Below are 14,116 nucleotides of genomic sequence, written 5' to 3'. Positions count from 1 at the left end.
ATCGAGTTGCCCTGTACTGTAACACCCGCGAATTTCCCATTTTGACATTTAAAATTTATTAAACAGTTTAATCACTTTATTATATATTTTTGAATTATTCAATTTAATTAATTTTATGTCAAACATGATTTTTATAAACGTATTATATAAAAGCTCATTTTTATAAAAATACGTATTATTAAATTATATTCTTGAGGCACAATTTATATAAGAATTTATGTATACATATTTTTGGTCGGACAATGATAATCACAATAATAATAATAATAATCTCCGTCTAGCTATAGACCGTCACATTTTCACTTGTGAGACTAATCTCTTCTCGACCTATCCTATAGCGACAACATACTCACCTACCCCCTTACACTCTACCTCTAAATATCTCCTTTATATATTATTATATATTTTATATAATTCTTTTATTATTATTATTATTATATATTATTATTATTATTATTATTATTAATATTAATATGTTGTTGTGGTTCAATTGAAACCGTGACCCACCTCCCTTCTTTCCTCCTCTCCTTTTCTTCTTCCCTGCACAAAAACAAAACAGCAACAACAACGAAAGCAGCAGCAGCAACACGCCATTTCTGTCGACCTTCCAACCCAGACTTCATCTCCGTTTCTCAACCAAATTCCATTATTTTTATACCATTAGCTCCCTCTCTCCTTCCTCATTCTTTTAAGGTAAGAAAGTTTTGATTTTGTTGAGATTTCGAAAATGGCATCTTATGACAAACTCGGTTTTATGACTCAAACAACTCGTTTTTCCTCCTTTTTAGTTGAAGACTGAAGAAAGGCTCGTGTTTTGGACGTTTTTACTCGGGAATTCGAGAGTTAAAGGTAACGGTGATAGGTTACTCGACAAATGTCGAAATTCCGTCTTGTTGTAATCGTTTTACATGCTCTTTAGATAAAGCTTGGTTATTTATGTCTTTTTCACTCTTATCGGTTAATTTCCGTCTTAATTGGTTGTTGGTAATGACTGTTTTGAGACGGGTAATTCGGGTTTGTCTGAGCGAGATTTTGATGGCTTGTTCATGGAGTGTCGTCTTAGTTTCCGTCTTGTTCATGATTGAAATGACTCGTTCTTTTTAGGCTGTCTGGAGTGTCGTGGAGGGAGCTGGGTTAGACGGAATTCGGGTTGTTTTGGTGGTCGATATAGTGGTCATGTGTGACATGACACGACCTATTTTGGGCTCTGTTTAGAGGTCGTGTTGCAGGTCGTTCGGGGGTGGTACGGGTCTGTTTTAGTCGAGTGTTGGTGGTTGTTCGCAGGCTGTGTCGTAGCAGCGGGGAAGGGGTTAAGCAGGCGGTTTTATGGGCCTTCTGTGGGGTGTCGTGAGGCCGTGTATGGCCGGGGGTTCGAGGCGAATATGGGCTGCCCAGCCAGACCTCAAATCGTGGGTTGTGTGGTTAGCGCTAGTTAATTTATTTGAAATTATTTAATTTCCGTCTCGTATTTTATATAACGATAATTCGTTAATATCGTGCTTTCACATATTTAGTTGTTGGGCTCATTTAATTTTAGTAAATGGGCTAGCTATAATTGGTAATTTGGGCTAGTCGTGTTTATAAATTGTTTAGCGCTAGTTAGTTTATTTAAAATATTATTAATTCTCGTCTCGTGTTTTGTGTAACGTAATCCGTTAAATATCGCTCTTTCACATGTTCTATTTATTGGGCTTAACATGTTCTATCTATTGAGCTTTTCATGTTTATTTAGTTGGGTTTGACATGTTTATTTAGTTGGGTTTGACATGTTTATTTGAGTGGGTTTGTCTTGTTAATTTAAGTGGATTTGTCTAGCTTGCTTGTTGGGCTAAGTTTGTTCTATTCATTGGACTTAGGCCGCCGCTCTCGTTGGCCGCACTGCCGAGAGTTGGTTACCATACTCTTTCGATACCTTTCTCATTGGCCGTCCTACCGAGAGTTGGATATCTTATTTTATTTACGCCGCTCTCGTTGGCCGCACTGCCGAGAGTTGGTTACCATACTCTTTCGATACCTCTCTCGTTGGCCGTCCTGCCGAGAGTTGGATATCTTATTTTATTTACGCCGCTCTCATTGGCCGCATTGCCGAGAGTTGGTTACCATACTCTTTCGATACCTCTCTCGTTGGCCGTCCTGCCGAGAGTTGGATATCTTATTTTATTTACGCCACTCTCGTTGGCCGCACTGCCTAGAGTTGGTTACCATACTCTTTCGATACCTCTCTCGTTGGCCGTCCTGCCGAGAGTTGGATATCTTATTTTATTTACGCCGCTCTCGTTGGCCGCACTGCCGAGAGTTGGTTACTATACTCTTTCGACACCTATCTCGTTGGTCGTCCTGCCGAGAGTTGGATATCTAATATGAGTAGTAAAGGTCTTGCTTGGTTATAGATATTGGTATCTATCTTTCAAGGTAAGAGTTATGCCTCGTGTTGTTAGTCTTGGCCCTATCGGATACAAGAGGTGAGATGCAAGCCTTCTAGTCGCGATATGATCGCCGGGATTGATGTTCCCATCCGTTCTTATGGTGAGATGCAAGCCATAAGTATGAATGTGACATTAGTAGCCACGTCCCGTGCAATGTTTGTTAAGAGGTTTTAAAAGTAATGGCTACAGCTTCTATTTGATCCCTTACTTAACTGCTTCACATGATTCGGATTCTAATCTCATATCTATGTTGTATTTCCTTAAAATGCGTGCTTTTGTATAAATGACCGTATTCTTGTCTTTTATATTATTTAATTGTCTCACATGAATAGTTGATTCTTTATTATTCTAATGTTGATCTATCTTGTTCCATCTCCTTTAGTTGTCATGTTTAATTATAAACTTGATATTCATATCTTTTGTAAGTGTCTTACATGATTTACCTGTTTTAGTTCTTTGTTATGTTCGTTTCGACATATTGTGGCTGGGAGAACCTTAAGTTACTCCCCACTGACTGTGGCGTTCATGTTTACATGAATGACAGGTTGTGAAGATGCTTACGTGGGGAAGACGTGTGGGCTAGCGAGAACTAAACCCTTGGACCTTAGCTTGCCAGTTTAGAAACCCCTTATCTGTTTATTCGTGGGATATCTTTTCCCCGCTTTCTAGACTTGGGTTGTAATAACCTAAGTTGCCTATTGTTGTATTTATTTCTTTTCATTAGTAGCTCTCGCGCGTTAATCTTTAATTAGTAATAAAAGTTTTTAAAATTTCATAAATTTGCGCATTAATTTATTTGTTATATTTTCCACGTTTTCGCGGGGTGTCACAGTTGGTATCATAGCCTATGTTGCTCCCGACGCACACACGTGTACCCCAAATTTAAATGTGAACTTGACCTTAAAATAATGAACGAGAGATGGGTAGACTTAAGGACCTAAGATGGTAGTCTGTAGTGTGTTTGCTCTTTGTTAGGTTCTAACATGTTTGTTGATTGTCATCTAATAATTGTTGTGCCCTTGGATCAATAACCGTAAACCTACCAACGTGAAGATCAAGATTTGGTGCCTATTGCCGGAAATTGAAGATTTGTTCAACCTTTGAAGAATGCTTCTTCTTCCTCGAAGATATTTCTCTTTTGTTTTTTACCTTGTCTTACCCTTTACCTCTTGGTTCTTATTCTTCTTCTAAACTCTCTTCTGTTTTGCTTGAAAGCTACTCTTATACCCCTAACTTGTCCTTGTTCCTTTCTTATCCTCTCTTAACGCCCTTTTGATAGTACTCTTTCTTTTGAGGAATGGTGACCTTGGTTGGAAAATTTGACTTTTGAGGAGATTGTTTGTGTTTGACCCTTAATCCTGGTTTTGAGAGGATTTGATGTTGGAAAGACTTAGGTAGTGTGATGAGACATACTTGATGATTCTTAGACCTAGAACCTTGATAAAGTGAGTATTCTTGATTGGTGGATTCTGTGTGACAGGTGTGAGTTACATTTGCTACTATGGTTATAGAACTTGGCGTTGTTGTTTATGTTTGGGATTTGAAAACCTTGGGAAATATAGTGGGACGTGTCTTGGGATACTAGTGCTTAGTACTTGACTTAAAATGGATGGAATTGAATGGTGGATTTGAGGATTTTACCATTTTGAGAAACCCATGGTTGACACTAGTTGGATATGGGTATAGCTCTGTTGGAAAGCTTGACCTTGATCTTGTGGAAGTTGTTTGTGGATGTTTGAGGATTTGGAGTGATGAGATCACACTTATAGTGAAGTACCTTGTTACATGGAATAACTTAGGATGAAATCACGTAAATGTTTTAAGGGAAATCCTTGGGAGTGTTGTAGTCATAAGTTTTGTCGTCAGGAAGTTTTCGGAACCGTTTAGGATGATGTTGTTGTTTGAGGTTTGAGTACCTGGCGTTTCCTTGTTGTCTAATTTCCCTTCCTCCCTGATTATAAACATTACCGTTCATACCTCCTTTCCTCCCTTCATCATGCTCCTCCTTAAATTTGATGTTGGTAACCTATGAAACTCTATCTTTGACATCCTTGTAGATTTGACTTCAATTCTTACCCTAGGAAATTCATCATAGCTTTTTTGATTAGTTAAGTTGAATCCTTTTTGCATACCGGTATCTATGATGTCTAAGTTACTTTTCTTTTATTCAATTTCTAATCTTTCAAGCTACCAGTTTTGATTCGGCGTTAAAAGTTTATGTTACTTTTGCAAAACCCTACCTATTTTAAAGATTTGAAAATGAAAATTTGATTTAGTTCCCTATTTGTTCCTTGAGTATATACTTCTTTATCATGATTTTAATTGCTAAACCCGAGATTTCTTTAAATTTTATCCAATTTCTGTTAACATTGATCCATTTACGACTTCCTTGTCAAAGTTTAATATTATATTTTCAGGAATTTGACTCCCTTTTGAGTTTAAAAGTGAAACCTGTATCTCTATTTTGGCCTTAGCAAAAGAAACTTCGAGTGGATTACCTTTTCTTTTGATTTTAACGTTGATCGGATGTTAGAACTCGTTATTAGAGACGTTTAATAACTTGTTCTACGCTTGTCGGCGAATTGATTTTGTTTTAAATCTGTCTTTGACTTGGAAAGTTAGCGTTCTTGTGTGCACGGCAAGAGCAATTTCGTTCCATGAATGAGACTTACACTTTGGAGAACTCATCATAAATGTTTTTGAAAGTATTTTGATTTTTGATTTATAGAAATGATTTGCCTTTTTACCTTATCTTTGATTTGGGATGTGATGTCCTTGCAATGAGAGCACTTCCGTTCTTTTGATGAGAATTTGGTTCTGTCGGAAAATTGTATTTGAAACTTTTGAAGGAATTTTAATTCTTACGATAAGTAACCTTTTAAATGTTTGGTTACCGATTCAAAATTCCCGTTTTATTTTATATAACCTTTCATTCCTACTGTCAAGTTTCGAGGACGAAACTTTTTAAAAGGTGGAGTGATTGCAACACCTGCGAATTTCCCATTTTGACATTTAAAATTTATTAAACAGTTTAATCACTTTATTATATATTTTTGAATTATTCAATTTAATTAATTTTATGTCAAACATGACTAGTTTTAAACCCGTGCAAAATTACACGGGTATGTATTTGGGCCAATATTAATGTTTTTGGATGTATATTTATTTTTGCATTTCTATTGTACTTATCTAGTTGGTCTAATTCTACGATCTACATAATTTATGTTTAAATTTGCTACAAACACGTGTTCACATACACTGGTTTATAAGGAAATAACATCTACTCTTGTAAATAAAAATTGCATACATAAAAAACTTTACATCTGGATAAAAGCAATATAATCTAATATAATCAACTTTAACATATGTATGTAATTCATTTGCGTTTTATGTTCGATCCCGTATATAAATGTTATTCCTTCTTGAAATTATGTAATTTTATTATTATGTAATTTTGTTTAAAAAATTATGTAATTCAATTTCATTTAATCGCATTTGTAATTCATTCTGCATATATGTTATTAATTTTATTTACACGGAATGTATAAAATTATTTCATAATATTAATTCATAGAATTTTTTCATAATATTATTTCATAGAATTTGTTGTAAGACGGATTTATCGCATGTTTGAAAAGACGGAAATCTGAAGAAATAAATACATTGCACACTCACGGGTCCCACCATAACATGAATTTTCAAAAAAAAAAAAACTGCATTAGTGACGTGGCGCACTGAGGATTGAGTATTGTCTTTTGTATTAATATAGATAAGATTTTTATAAACGTATTATATAAAAGCTCATTTTTATAAAAATACGTATTATTAAATTATATTCTTGAGGCACAATTTATATAAGAATTTATGTATACATATTTTTGGTCGGACAATAATAATGACAATAATAATAATAATAATAATAATTTCCGTCTAGCTATAGTCACATTTCCACTTGTTAGACTAATCTCTTTTCGACCTATCCTATAGCAACAACACACTCACCTACCCCTTACACTCTACCTCTAAATATCTCCTTTATATATTATTATATATTTTATATAATTCTTTTATTATTATTATTATATATTATTATATATATTAATATTATTAATATTAATATGTTGTTGTGGTTCAATTGAAACCGTGACCCACCTCCCTTCTTTCCTCCTCTCCTTTTCTTCTTCCCTGCACAAAAACAAAACAGCAACAACAACGAAAGCAGCAGCAGCAACACGCCATTTCTGTCGACCTTCCAACCCAAATTTCATCTCCGTTTCTCAACCAAATTCCATTATTTTTATACCATTAGCTCCCTCTCTCCTTCCTCATTCTTTTAAGGTAAGAAAGTTTTGATTTTGTTGAGATTTCGAAAATGGCATCTTATGACAACTCGGTTTTATGACTCAAACAACTCGTTTTTCCTCCTTTTTAGTTGAAGACTGAAGAAAGGCTCGTGTTTTGGACGTTTTTAGTCGGGAATTCGAGAGTTAAAGGTAACGGTGATAGGTTACTCGACAAATGTCGAAATTCCGTCTTGTTGTAATCGTTTTACATGCTCTTTCGATAAAGCTTGGTTATTTATGTCTTTTCCACTATTATAGGTTAATTTCCGTCTTAATTGGTTGTTGGTAATGACTGTTTTGAGACGGGTAATCCGGGTTTGTCTGAGCGAGGTTTTGATGGCTTGTTCATGGAGTGTCGTCTTAGTTTCCGTCTTGTTCATGACTGAAATGACTCGTTCTTTTTAGGCTGTCTGGAGTGTCGTGGAGGGAGCTGGGTTAGACGGACATCGGGTTGTTTTGGTGGTCGATATAGTGCTCATGTGTGACATGACACGACCTATTTTTGGCTCTGTTTAGAGGTCGTGTTGCAGGTCGTTCGGGGGTGGTACGGGTCTGTTTTAGTCGAGTGTTGGTGGTCGTCGCAGTCGTGTGGTAGTGGTGATGGGGAAGGGGTTAAGCAGGCGGTTTTATGGGCCTTCTGTGGGGTGTCGTGAGGCCGTGTATGGCCGGGGGTTCGAGGTCGAATATGGGCTGCCCAGCCAGACCTCAAATCGTGGGTTGTGTGGTTGGCGCTAGTTAATTTATTTGAAATTATTTAATTTCCGTCTCGTATCTTATATAACGATAATTCGTTAATATCGTGCTTTCACATATTTAGTTGTTGGGCTCATTTAATTTTAGTAAATGGGCTAGCTATAATTGGTAATTTGGGCTAGTCGTGTTTATAAATTGTTTAGCGCTAGTTGGTTTATTTAAAATATTATTAATTCTCGTCTCGTGTTTCGTGTAACGTAATCCGTTAAATATCGCTCTTTCACATGTTCTATTTATTATGCTTAACATGTTCTATCTATTGAGCTTGTCATGTTTATTTAGTTGGGTTTGACATGTTTATTTAGTTGGGTTTGACATGTTTATTTGAGTGGGTTTGTCTTGTTAATTTAAGTTGATTTGTCTTGTTAATTTAATTGGACTTGTCTAACTTGCTTGTTGGGCTAAGTTTGTTCTATTCATTGGACTTAGGCCGCCGCTCTCGTTGGCCGCACTCCCGAGAGTTGGTTACCATACTCTTTCGATACCTTTCTCGTTGGCCGTCCTGCCGAGAGTTGGATATCTTATTTTATTTACGCCGCTCTCGTTGGCCGCACTGCCGAGAGTTGGTTACCATATTCTTTCGATACCTCTCTCGTTGGCCGTCCTGCCGAGAGTTGGATATCTTATTTTATTTACGCTGCTCTCGTTGGCCGCACTGCCGAGTGTTGGTTACCATACTCTTTCGATACCTCTCTCGTTGGCCGTCCTGCCGAGAGTTGGATATCTTATTTTATTTACGCCGCTCTCGTTGGCCGCACTGCCGAGAGTTGGTTACCATACTCTTTCGATACGTCTCTCGTTGGTCGTCCTGCCGAGAGTTGGATATCTTATTTTTTTTACGCCGCTCTCGTTGGTCGCACTGCCGAGAGTTGATTACTATACTCTTTCGACACCTCTCTAGTTGGTCGTCCTGCCGAGAGTTGGATATCTAATATGAGTAGTAAAAGTCTTGCTTGGTTATAGATACAGGTTGTGAAGATTCTTACGTGGGGGAAGACGTGTGGGCTAGCGAGAACTAAACCCTTGGACCTTAGCTTGCCAGTTTAGAAACCCCTTATCTGTTTATTCGTGGGATATCTTTTCCCCGCTTTCTAGACTTGGGTTGTAATAACTAAGTTGCCTATTGTTGTATTTATTTCTTTTCATTAGTAGCTCCCGCACGTTAATCTTTAATTAGTAATAAAAGTTTTTAAAATTTCATAAATTTGCGCATTAATTGATTAGTTATATTTTCCGCGTTATCGCGGGGTGTCACATGTACTCAATCGAGTGAGTTGATTACTGAAGACATTTTTCGGATATTCCAGGTTAGCAGAATGTATAATATCCTTAGGCCTCACCATGGAAAAGTCAGGTGGGCAAAGGATATTTGGAACTTCAATGTACTTCCTACGCATAGTTTCATAAGTACTTTGGCAATTCAAAGTTCAAACATACCCATTGTGGACTATATTAACATGCATGGCAGCATGGGGATATGTCTTGTCAATTGATGCATTTTGTGCATGAAGGCAAGTGAAATTCACTCACTTGTTCTTCAAATGTGAGTTTTCCACTGGTTTATGGAGAAGGATGTTAACCAACTAATATCTGGAAAAAATTAACCTGGTGTGCTTCCGAATTGAGGAGGAAACACTAGAAAATGGGATGGTTTCTTAGCTTTCTTAGAGCTACCATTTACATTATATGACAAGAAAGGAATGCTCGAGTCTTTGCTGAGTGCAAAAGGAACCTGCCCTACAAACTTTAGTCAAGCATATCCATTTCAATGTAGGAGTTAGAATTCTGTAGAAGAATGCCAAGGATAGTGAGGAGGTGATTAAGCACCTCAATGCCATTTATGCTTAATGCACTAGTGGATACTCTTTATGAATAAAGGATGTGGCCTTAAAGGTATACAACCATGTAATCAATTCATCATGAAATGAAAACCCAATACTCACTTGTCAATTAAATACCAGCATCCTTATGAAATTAAGATATGCTAATGAAGGTGAAAACGATATAGCAGCAACTGGCAGGAATTACTTTGCAGCAGCTTGGAAAGCTCTAAGCCAGCCGTCATGGGACAGTCCCCCGCTGAACTTGTGTTGTCCGTTGATCTGTCATTCAACAGGGAACTTTAACATTATAAAACAGCTATTTCTAGTGTATATTGCTTAATTTCTTGGTGTCAAAATTTTCAGCCAGACACTGTTAACAAATGTTTTGGGTGCAAAGTATAAGCAGTCCAGATTATAACATGAGTCACTTTTCTTTGAATACAGTTGTCTTGCAGAGGCATAAGATAGCAAACCACCACTACTATGAGGAACTGAGTGCCTAAATTGTGGCCGTTAAAAAGCTCATTGTACTTACAACATAGTATGGAACTCCACCGAGGTCTGCAGAATATTTCTGGAAGTCCTCATTCACCTTCAAGAAATTCACGGAACAAGATCAACATATAATGTTGCATGACATATACTAGCAGTAATAATTCTGTTTTCCAAGCATAGTTCATCAAGACATCATATAGTTTTCCATGCCCGATGTATTTAAGGTTTACAAGAAAATGAAACGATTCAAGTCTATGTTACTCGTACATCGTACTTAGCTGCAAGTACCAGACACGTTTATTTTGTGTAAAATAGTCAGATTTTTGGGTTTAAGTGAAATGACAATGCAAGATAGGGTCAAGTCTTTCTTAATTACAATATTTGAAACCAATATGTGGACTATTCTGCTGCTATTTCTCTAAGACAGAGTGAGAGTTTTGCAGCCTTAGCTACCAGGATTAGTCAAGTATTCTTAATTTCATTGCTATCAAGGATATACCTCCTTAAGGCCATTGTTGGGGTTCTCAAGAAACTCAGCTGCTCCTTCCAACTCAACTTTCTTAGCACATTCAATGAGGAACTCCCTGCCAATAAATAAATAAAAAAAAAAAAAAGAAAAAAAAAAAGAAAAAAAAAAGCAGAAAATATTATGCCCCAGGATGAAACATTTCAAGCTCCTAAATATTACTATCAACCTTACAAAGAGGGAGGAGATTAGCTAATGGAACATTAAGTCTGACGGTCACTCAACTACTCATAGCTTTCTATAAGCAAGTCTTCTAAGAGGCCGCGTCATACGTATAAAACTAAGGTTTTCAAGAAATAGTATAATCACACTATATTTGTGTTAGACCGTCTTTAACAAAAATTTGTGACTTTCTATAATTAGTTGATTGAAAACCAATTAAATAATAAATTTTTTACGGAAAAATTGACAGGAATAATCCGACCTTTGACCTGTCTTGTCAAAGTAATCCCACCTTCCATTAATCTCATAATAATCCAACCATTATACTCTGTGTTCTAAAAACGGCCATACTAAAGACTTACCTGCAATAACATTTCATGCGACCATTTCTCACCCTTCTCTCTTTTAATCCCCTTTTCCCGTCTTCAACCCCCCATCTCCCTCCATTAATGTCTGCCATCTCCTCTCTTTTTCTCTTGGCTCTTGCTTGTATTTTTCCTCTCTTAGTGTCATTTCATTATTCACCTTTTAAGCACATTTTCTCTCTTTCCTCACCATAGTTGAGTAAAGTTTAAGCTCTTAAATTCAAATGTTGAAAGTGGTCATCGAATAATAGCTACCGGTGCTTCTGGGCAGGTGATGCGTGACTAAGATGTGCGCAGAGGTGGTCGCCGATGGCGGAAGAGTAGCAGCACAGTGGTGAATTTAGGTGGTTCTGGTGATGGTACCTACTGCGGTGGAGCTTATAGGTTGATAATGGTGAATAAAGGAGTGCTTTAACCATTAATTGGAAGCTTTGACATAGTTTAATTGAAAAGGGGGTTGGAGGAGAAAGCAACAAAGGAAGCACAAGTTTGCAAATTCTTGTCAAATTTTCCATTTTTTACTCCAGTTGAAAGTGAAAGGAAAAAGCCATACCGGTCACCTACATACTTCCCCTTGGTCATGTATCCATCAAGAATCAATTCGACAAGTTCGTGTTGCTTATTAAGCCCTTGCTGTCTTGCAAAAAGTATGAGCCTATGGCTATCCAAAGTATTTCCCCTGTATTTATGACAAAAGGAATTGTTACATGTTAAAAGTGAGCCTCATCTTAAGTACATTTAAGACAGAAAATTGAAGGACGACATATCAACTTACGTTAACCCGTCCATGTTATATTCCAGTCCAAGACCCTTATATATCTGCAATTTGATGAATTAGAGGTAAGTAGGAGTAGAAATGGCCAGATGCATAAAATTTTAGGGATGATGATTACAGATTGTAAACTATACCTCTGCCATCCCCCCTATAATTTGTTCATACTGAGAGCCAAATTTTTGCTTGTAGAAATCCCTCTTATTGACACCTTCTTTGGGTGCAGAAGGCTCAAGGAAAAACGGGTGCCAATGTATCTTACGATCATAAATAACTCAGAAATCAGAATTACAGTAAAACAAAGCGCAGAACTATGTAAGAATAATAAGATGATTTTATAGTGAAAAATGTGTGCAATCAGCATAATTCTAAAAGACAATCCAAGGCTCTAAGACGTTCTATCACCCATGATAGGATAATAACGAGTCTTGTGTGATACGGTTCATGGTTGTACGCATAAAACCTTAACATTATTAAACCAATGAAACTCACAAGTTTATCTAGTCCTATTACAGACACCGGTTGATGTAATATAGTCCTAAAACTCCATATTATACAGTCGAACCCAAAAAGCAAAATTTGATGGGTCAACCTCTGGCTGTAAAACCGTCCTACCAAAAGAGTTGATGCAAAACAGAAAGCTGTACTGTGTAATGTGTATACTATGGATGGAAATAACAGGAGAAGTAAGAAAAGTATTAAGATATAAAACAACCTCAAAATCAAAGTGATGTTTTGAAGCAGCAATAGCTTTGTCTAGATTAATTTTGCCCACATAACACCAGGGACACACATTATCTGAGCTGATATCGACTCGAATCAACTTCTTGGATGCGCTAATACTCGTCGCCGACTCGGCCATCAACTCAAAATTCAACTGCAATACGCGTGTACTAAATTAGGTTAACGGTGACACGGTCTCAAATTTTGTAGGATCAAATCAAACGCCAATTAACAAGTCAAAATATCACAACGTAATTACAACTCTGATGATTAAAAACATCATTAAATCCTAAATGATCAGGAAGTCATATTATCGAATCGAATAAACGAAATAGGCGAAAACATATGAACATATAATGCCAACATAATTATACAGATGACCATCATATAATTTGATGAATATTGTTTCAAATTTGATATAACTAACAAAGTAAAATACCTGTAGATATTATGTATAGGAACTAGATTAATGGATGATGAACTGTTAATCTTATCCGAGGTTTTTCTGGCTGATTTGGGGAAGAGAGAAATTAGGGTCGTAAAGACATTTCAACCTCAGGTTGTTGAATTCCCGCGTTTTCTCACACCCTTTCCAACTACCCACTTTTCAGTTTACTTTCGACCAACTCCTACTTGACCTAGTGGTCGGGTCGGATTGGGTCGGTCTAGGTTGCATGTGAAACTTTTTCATGTTATTTTCTTTTGTTAGGAAAATGCATATGATTTCATTGACAATGAAATTAATTTGAATCTATTAAATTTATTTGAAAAAAATATTTTTTTTCTGAACCGAGCCTGATTTGTCGAGCGACTCAAGCCTTATAGAATTTAGTTTAGATCTAGTTTGTTTTTTCCATGTGAAAAGGGGCATAATGGTCATTTTGATACTGACAACGGCCCAACATATGAGTATATGACCATGAGTTCATTGCTAAAGACCACAACTCATTTATGTGAGATCGCAGAGTGACAAAAAATACTTTTGTCGATATCATTAACAAGACGAGTAAACAATTGTCAAAGTGGAAAGCTACACCAGTAGAAAAAGTGTCATTGACATCGGTTATTTAGACCTATTTACATTGGTTTTCGGCGATGCTTTTGAGGACGTTGTTTATTGTATTTATAAGAAAAAACATCGGTTATCAAACCTAGGGGTGAGCAAAACCGTATACCCGATACGGTTTTGAAAACCGTATCGGGTATACGGTTTTAAAAATCGCAAAAATCAATATACGGATCCGATACGGTTTAACCGTATATACGATTTTCGGGTACCCGGAAAAACCGTGTATACGGAATCCGTATATACGGATACGGCTTGGTGACAAATGCGCAATTAAACATTGTAGTTATTCAAGAGCTAATAATTACCTCTAACATGACTACCTTTGATGAAGGACTAATTTTTATTTATTGAGATAAGTTAGTAAAATAAGTCATAAAAAACATTGAGTTAATGGTAAGATTAGTACCTGAACTTTGCGTTTTTTTTTCCAGTTAAGGGTTTGAACTATCAAACTTTACAGTTAAGGGTCTCAAACTTAACACCGTTAACTTTTGGTTGTTAAAGCTACTCATAACAGCCATATTGTTCTTGAAACACACAAAAAAAACCAGCTATAACAAAATATTGTTGTTCACAAAAAAAAACCAGACTTCATTTATAACTAATAACTATTGTTAATTTTACCAAACTACATATTGTTCCCAAAAAAGTTATCTCTT

At 36.5% G+C, this 14,116-nt stretch overlaps 1 protein-coding gene across 1 annotated transcript; it reads right to left on the bottom strand.

Annotated features, from left to right (window-relative positions):
- Positions 1-9,327: 9,327 nt before the first annotated feature.
- On the bottom strand, positions 9,328-12,997 carry LOC141610676 (uncharacterized). The gene is made up of 8 exons (XM_074428888.1): positions 12,828-12,997; positions 12,381-12,542; positions 11,803-11,922; positions 11,669-11,712; positions 11,447-11,572; positions 10,340-10,424; positions 9,881-9,937; positions 9,328-9,624 (listed from the first exon to the last, which is right to left on the bottom strand). Exons 2-8 carry the CDS (start codon positions 12,525-12,527, stop codon positions 9,547-9,549), a joined length of 657 nt encoding a protein of 218 aa, XP_074284989.1. The 5' UTR covers positions 12,528-12,542; positions 12,828-12,997; the 3' UTR covers positions 9,328-9,546.
- Positions 12,998-14,116: the final 1,119 nt, after the last annotated feature.

Source organism: Silene latifolia, chromosome 1 (assembly GCF_048544455.1).
Source record: "Silene latifolia isolate original U9 population chromosome 1, ASM4854445v1, whole genome shotgun sequence".
Lineage (NCBI taxonomy): Eukaryota > Viridiplantae > Streptophyta > Magnoliopsida > Caryophyllales > Caryophyllaceae > Silene > Silene latifolia.
The sequence above is the reverse complement of the archived record's forward strand: the minus strand, read 5'-3'. Positions and strand labels throughout refer to the sequence as shown.

Bases quoted from the DNA above. Each gene is read 5' to 3' on its own strand.
- LOC141610676 (XM_074428888.1), bottom strand. From the start codon at position 12,527: ATGGCCGAGTCGGCGACGAGTATTAGCGCATCCAAGAAGTTGATTCGA. The intron at 11,923-12,380 runs GTTGTTTTATAT...TATGATCGTAAG, and splicing joins AACATCACTTTGATTTTGAG to ATACATTGGCACCCGTTTTT. The intron at 11,713-11,802 runs GTATAGTTTACA...ATCAAATTGCAG, and splicing joins TTATAGGGGGGATGGCAGAG to ATATATAAGGGTCTTGGACT.